This window comes from Microtus ochrogaster, chromosome 10 (genome assembly GCF_000317375.1).
Source record: "Microtus ochrogaster isolate Prairie Vole_2 chromosome 10, MicOch1.0, whole genome shotgun sequence".
Lineage (NCBI taxonomy): Eukaryota > Metazoa > Chordata > Mammalia > Rodentia > Cricetidae > Microtus > Microtus ochrogaster.
The window spans coordinates 55,206,449-55,213,023 of NC_022016.1; the positions used below are offsets into that span (position 1 = coordinate 55,206,449).

At 44.8% G+C, this 6,575-nt stretch overlaps 1 protein-coding gene across 1 annotated transcript in view; it reads left to right on the forward strand.

Moving 5' to 3' along the window:
* Positions 1-6,038, forward strand: part of Zbtb8b (zinc finger and BTB domain containing 8B) — a 7,754-nt gene extending 1,716 nt beyond the window's left edge. The window contains exons 2-3 of the mRNA XM_026781811.1: positions 4,333-4,511; positions 4,930-6,038. Coding sequence (XP_026637612.1) covers positions 4,333-4,511; positions 4,930-5,244 — 494 coding nt within the window. The 3' untranslated portion in view covers positions 5,245-6,038. The remainder of the gene's footprint in view (positions 1-4,332; positions 4,512-4,929) is intronic.
* Positions 6,039-6,575: the final 537 nt, after the last annotated feature.

Consider the following 6,575-nt stretch of genomic DNA (forward strand, 5'->3'; position numbering starts at 1 on the left):
CCGCCCGGCCCAACTTCGTTTTTTAAATGAAAATTTGTTTTATTTCATATGTATGGAAGTTTTGCCTGTGTGAATATCTATCTGTACATCATATGCATGCAGAGGCCAGAAGAGGGCGCTAGATCCCCTTGGACTGAAGTTACTGATGACTGTGAGCTGCCACGGGTATGTTAGGAATTGAACCCATGTCTTCTGGAAGAGCAACCAGTGCTCTAAGGTGTTTATCCATCTTTCTAGCCCCTACTTTGTTTTTAGAGACAGTATCTTTTGTTGACCTTCAGCCTACTAGTTTTGCTAAACTGGCCGGCCTGTGACCCCCAGAAATCCAGCTCTGTCCATCTTCCCTGGTGCATATTGGCATTTTCCTGGCTTTGGAGCTAGTTCTGGAAAACCAATGTCAACAATAATTAAAGTGAAAGCATGCCTCTCCCCGAGATTTTGGTGAGGTTTTAGGTTTCTTTCAGGGTTATCACGGAATCCCAGGCTCATCATGTTTAAAATGAAACCCTGTCTCGAAAAACCAAAAAATAAAAAAATTAAAAAAAAAACAAAATAAACTTCTAGGTGCAGCCACAAGTTTGTCATGCCTTATGGCACATGTATTCCCAAGTACACTACTTCTCTTAGAGTTTCTGTTGCTCTGAAGAGACACCATGAACAAGGCAAGTCTTATAAAACATTTCATTGGAGCTGGCTCACAGTTTCAGAGGTTCAGTCCATTATCATCGTGGCAGAAAGCATGGCAGTGTGCAGGCAGACATGGTGCTGGAGAAGGGGCTGAGAGTTCTCTATCTTGATCTGCAGGCAGCAGGAAGAAGATAGACACTAGGCCTTGCTTGATCTTCTGAAACTTCAAAGCCTGTCCCCAATGACACACCTCCAAGCAGACCATACCTATTCCATTTTGTTTTGTTTTCGAGTCTATGTATCCCTGAATGCCCTGAAACTCATTCTGTAGACTGTTATAGGAGGCTGTTCCTGGCTGCTTATCCCCAAAATAACCACACAGAAACCATATTATTTGCAATACTGTTTGACCAATAGCTTGAGCATATTTCTGGCTAACTCATATCTTAAATTAACCCATCCCCATTAATCTGTGTATCATTACAAGGCTGTGGCTTACCGGCTAAAGTTCTGGCTTCTGTCTCTGGCAGGGCTACATGGCTTCTCCTGACTCTGCTTTCTTTATCCCAGCATTAAGTTTGGTTTTCCCCAGCTTCCTCTGCTCTATCCTATCACAGGCCCAAAAGAGCTTCTTTATTAACCAATGGTATTCACAGCATACAGAAGAGAATCCCACATCAACTCCCCTTTAACATAGTAAAATTACATATAACATTACATTAAAATATATACATAACATATAAAATTACATTAACATAGTAAAATTACATATAACAAGATGTATCAAGCAAGAATTATAGTTATAATATTTATATCTATCTTTTATCATAACTAAGAGAAACTGTAACTATAACTGTATATTCTTTTTTTTTCTTCTTCAAGACAGGGTTTCTCTGTAGCCTTGGAGCCTGTCCTGGAACTAGCTCTTGTAGACCAGGCTGGCCTTGAACTCACAGAGATCGCCTGCCTCTGCCTCCCGAGTGCTGGGATTAAAGGCATGCACCACCACCGCCTGGCAATATATTCTTCAACTCTATCAAAAACTCCAGAAGGATATAATATTACCTAAGTAAACAGGAAGTGCATTGTTAGCAACTTCCAAAACTCTAGAATCGACAGAGACATCTTTCTGCCTGGACAGTCACCCAGAGATCTTCTCTGCTGTTAGAACATCTATCTTCAGCCTATAGGCCCATCAGACAGTTCAGGCAAGAGGAGTTTCTTGCCCAAATGGCTAACAAGCTCCATGAGGAGCCTCTTCAATGCCTATCTTCCTCTTGAAGTGATTGGTGCTGCCAGGAGCAAATGTGTCTCACTGTTATGAAAAGTCATAACTTCTTAAAACACTTTAAATGCCCATATTCTGTAGTCTTTGAAAGATCTGTAGAATACCTATCTATCTGAAATATATCTCTGTATATATAGAAAACCTAACAGGACTACAAGCTTGACTATTATAGATGACTATCTATTAAGCTATATTTCTTAATTATACATCACATTTTTAAATGAGCTGCACAAACACCTTAAGAGCAGAAATATACATATATGACAAATTTTTTTTTTTTTTGGTTTTTCGAGACAGGGTTTCTCTGTGGCTTTGGAGCCTGTCCTAGAACTAGCTCTGTAGACCAGGCTGGTCTCGAACTCACAGAGATCCACCTGCCTCTGCCTCCTGAGTGCTGGGATTAAAGGCGTGCGCCACCACCGCCCGGCCCATATATAACAAAATTGATCTTAAATTTGTATCAATAAACCAAGATCCATACCAATGCAAATCTCTATGGCATATCTCCCTTTAAATGTAAACAAATGTTTATAAACAATCATTTAGGGAATTGGGGCACAGTTCTCTCCAAACTGCTTCTTGCTTTTTGTTGGGCAAAGTAATTTTTGGTGGTGTTCACAGTGACCTTTCAGGGGCTCTTGGTCCATCAAACCACATTATCTGGAAGGATTCCACAGGCTCTCATCCTCTGTGGAAACAAAAGAAGAGCCTCTTTTCCAAAGCAACATATCCTTTGACCCATATTTTGAAATCAAGAAACCTTTAAAACATATATGTTGGTTTATCTTAGCAGCCCATACAATGAAATGTCTCTCTGTACTTAGTTCCTTTATAGTTAATAAATTCAAAGAAAACACAATAATTTACATAATGTGGCTTATTTTTCTTTATTCCTATTTTTTATAACTCTCTATACTCTTTTTTCTTCTCTGTCCCAACCCTATGTACATTTATCCAACATAGAGGTCTTTTTTTTTATCTGGATTTGTCTTTATTGTATCTATAATCCTTTTCTGACTAGAACCACTTTTTTTTTTAATGCTAAGTGGGTGTGGCTAGGGACAACATGGCCCTGCCTGCTTGCTCTGCCCAGTTCAACATGGAGGAAGCATATTTACTGCCTCTGAGACTGCCCAGTACGAGCTGTCCTCACCACCTCAACTCTGATAACCAGTTGGCCTATGCTGCCACCAAGTAACTTGCAGCACACTGCCCACAAACTCCTGAAAGGTCCAGAGTTCATGCCCAGAAAACCGCCATTTCAAAACTGTGTAGCTTTTTTCTGCTATCACTGAATCAGGAAAACCTCTCTCTTTTTTTTTTTTTTTGGTTTTTCAAGACAGGGTTTCTCTGTGGCTTTGGAGCCTGTCCTGGAACTAGCTCTGTAGACCAGGCTGGTCTTGAACTCACAGAGATCCGCCTGCCTCTGCCTCCCGAGTGCTGGGATTAAAGGCGTGCGCCACCACCGCCCGGCCAGGAAAACCTCTCTTAAAGGAGTCATGGCATTAAGCCATGCTTAACTCTGGTTTTGTCTTGTTTTGTTTTGTGCCTGGAATTCCTTCCTAAACCCTCTCAGGTTTTAAGTGGATTTTAGTTGGCCACATTGGTGCCAATTTGTTGTAGGAGACTGTTTGTTTGTTCCCGGGTGCTGAGCCCCAAGATAATCAAACAGAAACCATATCATTTGCAATACTGTTTGGCCAATAGCTTAAGCGTATTTCTGGCTCACTCATATCTTAAATTAACCTATCTCCATTAATCTGTGTATTGCCACAAGGCTGTGGCTTACTGGATAAAGTTATGGCATCTGTCTCTGCTGGGGGCTACATTGCTGTTCTCTGACCCCACTTTCTTTCTCCCAGCATTCAGCCTAGCTTTCCCCACCTAGTTCTGTTCTGCGGTTCTTTATTAATCAGTGGTAATCACAGCATACAGAGGAGAATCCCACATAAGTAGACCAGACTAGCCTTGAACACACAGAGATTCACCTACCTCTGCCTCCCAAGTGTTGGGATTGAAGGCATGTACCAACATTGCACAGCATAAAAAATAAATCTTAACAGCAAAAAACTTTTATGGGCTGGAGAGATGTTTCAGCCATTAAAGCCTAATACTCAAGACCAGAAACCAAGCTGGGTGTATAGGGATGACATTTAGTGACAGACTGTTTGTGTAACACACTCATGGCCCTGACTTCAGTCTCCAGCACAGGGAAGGAAAAGTGGGGGAAGCCCACTTAGCAAACTTGACCTTTGACCTTTCAGGAGCCAGACAATATTGGACAAGTACTGGCATCTTGCCGCTTGCTAGCAGGTGGAGTTGTTGACTCTCCCTCTGTCTGGGATGATGGGGTTTCCCAGTCCCACCCTGCAAGCTGGCTGTGGTTGATGCTGTTTACGGCCTATTGGATTCCTCAGGTGACGTGCTGGTGGTCCCCATCAAGCTCCACAAGTGTCCTTTCTGCCCTTACACTGCTAAGCAGAAGGGCATCCTCAAGCGGCATATCCGATCGCATACTGGGGAGCGGCCTTACCCCTGCGAGACCTGTGGCAAGAGGTTCACACGGCAGGAGCACCTTCGGAGTCATGCCCTGAGCGTAAGTGTCGGTGACGTTACTGCAAGGGCTACTGTCTGTTTTCTAATCTGAGGGCGAGCCTGCCTTTCACGTCTCTGTTCCCTGTAGGTTTTTAGAGAATTTGGTGGCGTTTTCTTTTGCCAGATTAAAGCCGGGCTGGTGGCGCTTAGAAAGTTAACACTGGCATGGGAACATTCAGGTTTTCTCAAGGATGGCTGTCATGAGGCCAGAACTGGCAGGGCCAGCAGACTGTGGGCCTCTTCCCCCTGATATGGATGTAGAATAAGCTGTATCCCCAATTTCCCACCAGACTCAGCATCCTGGGGTGGGAGAGCAATGTACTTCCTTTTGTCCCGCCAGCACTCTTAACTGCTGAGTCATCTCTCCGGCTCCCCGACCCCTTTTCTGTTGCATTTACCGCCTCCGCTTCTGCTGCCAGGTCCACAGATCCAACCGTCCTATCATCTGCAAAGGCTGTCGAAGAACCTTCACCAGTCACCTGTCCCAGGGGCTGCGGCGCTTCGGGTTGTGTGACGGCTGTACGTGTGTCACAGACGCCCACGATGAAGATGACGATTTGATGCCCGTCAACCTTAGCCTGGGGGAGGCTTCTTCCGAAAGCCACGGGAAAAGTGACGCGGACGACTGGCCCATCTATGTGGAGTCTGGTGAAGAGAATGACCCAGCTGTGGACGAGTCCGACGACCAGCCGCACCGTCGGCCCAGCTTACCAGACCGAGAGACACTTACGTGAATCAGTCGTTGGGAAAGTGGTTTTAGGTGTTGCTGCTTGTTCTACAGTAAAAGCGACCGTCTGTTTAATTTTGTGGAACTTAGGGGCTGTTTCCCCCTCCGTCTTTTTAGACTGCATAGCCGAGTCTGGGTGTCGTGACTCAGAAGACTGATGGATGAGTTTTTAGCATGGATTCTGCCGGTTCTGTGGGCCTCACCTTGGTTCCGAATGAATCAAGGTTGGTCCCGAGCCTTCCTAATTTCCTTTTTGAGAAGCCAACTCTGGGTGGGAGGAAAATAAGAAAATCCTCCCTGCTTACCACTCTTTCAACCTTCTGCATTCTCTTATCGTTACCGTTTTCTGAAAAGGTGGCAAAATGTGCTGGCTGGGTACCAGTCTTTCCCTGCCAAGCTTTTCATAACAAGTTCCACAGTTTAATTTTCTGGCGAATTTGAAGGGAACCTGCTTTGATAAGAAGCAGGAAGGGCTGGGTCCATGGTCATAAAGGTCCTCCCTAAATTGCAGTCTGCACTCCTGAAGGTTGGGAGCTGTGTGCAGACAAACTCTGCAAGTTTGTAGCAAGTTCATTAGGGCTCCCAGGCTTGCCCAGCTGGATGAAGTTAAATTAACAAGCCCCCCACCCCCACCCCCAAAGAGCCTGTGAGCCAGGCTGGTAGGCTATTTGACAATTGCATACACACAAATACCCTATTCTGAGATCATAAAAACAAAAGTTGTTCGGGCAAAATGCAAAATGTTCCCCTGCTTTCCGTAGTCATTTCCGTGCAGCGACTCGGTGCACCTGGAGATGGCTGTCCCACTAACATTCTTTTTTTTTTTTTTTTTTGGTTTTTCGAGACAGGGTTTCTCTGTGGCTTTGGAGCCTGTCCTGGAACTCGCTCTGTAGACCAGGCTGGTCTCGAACTCACAGAGATCCGCCTGCCTCTGCCTCCCGAGTGCTGGATTAAAGGCGTGCACCACCATCGCCCGGCTCCCACTAACATTCTTTCACCTGGTTTATGCCCACACTTGAGCTGGGGAAAAGCGCAGGCTTGTCTAACGCTGTATTTCTAGGTCTTTCCGCTTTTTTTTTTTTTTCCTTTTAGAGATTTATTTATTTTATAAAGCAGTGTTCTGTCTGCATGTATGCCTGCAGGCCAGAAGAGGGCACCAGGTCTCATTACAGATAGTTTGTGAGCCACCATGTGGTTGCTGGAAATTGAACTCAGGACTTCTTAACCTCTGAGCCATCTCTCCAGGCCAGATCCTTCGACTTTTAGAAGACCTTCTAGAAGGAAGGAGCTGGCTAGAACAGGTTTTAAGGCCGATCTGCTTTTCACCCGTGCTGCAGC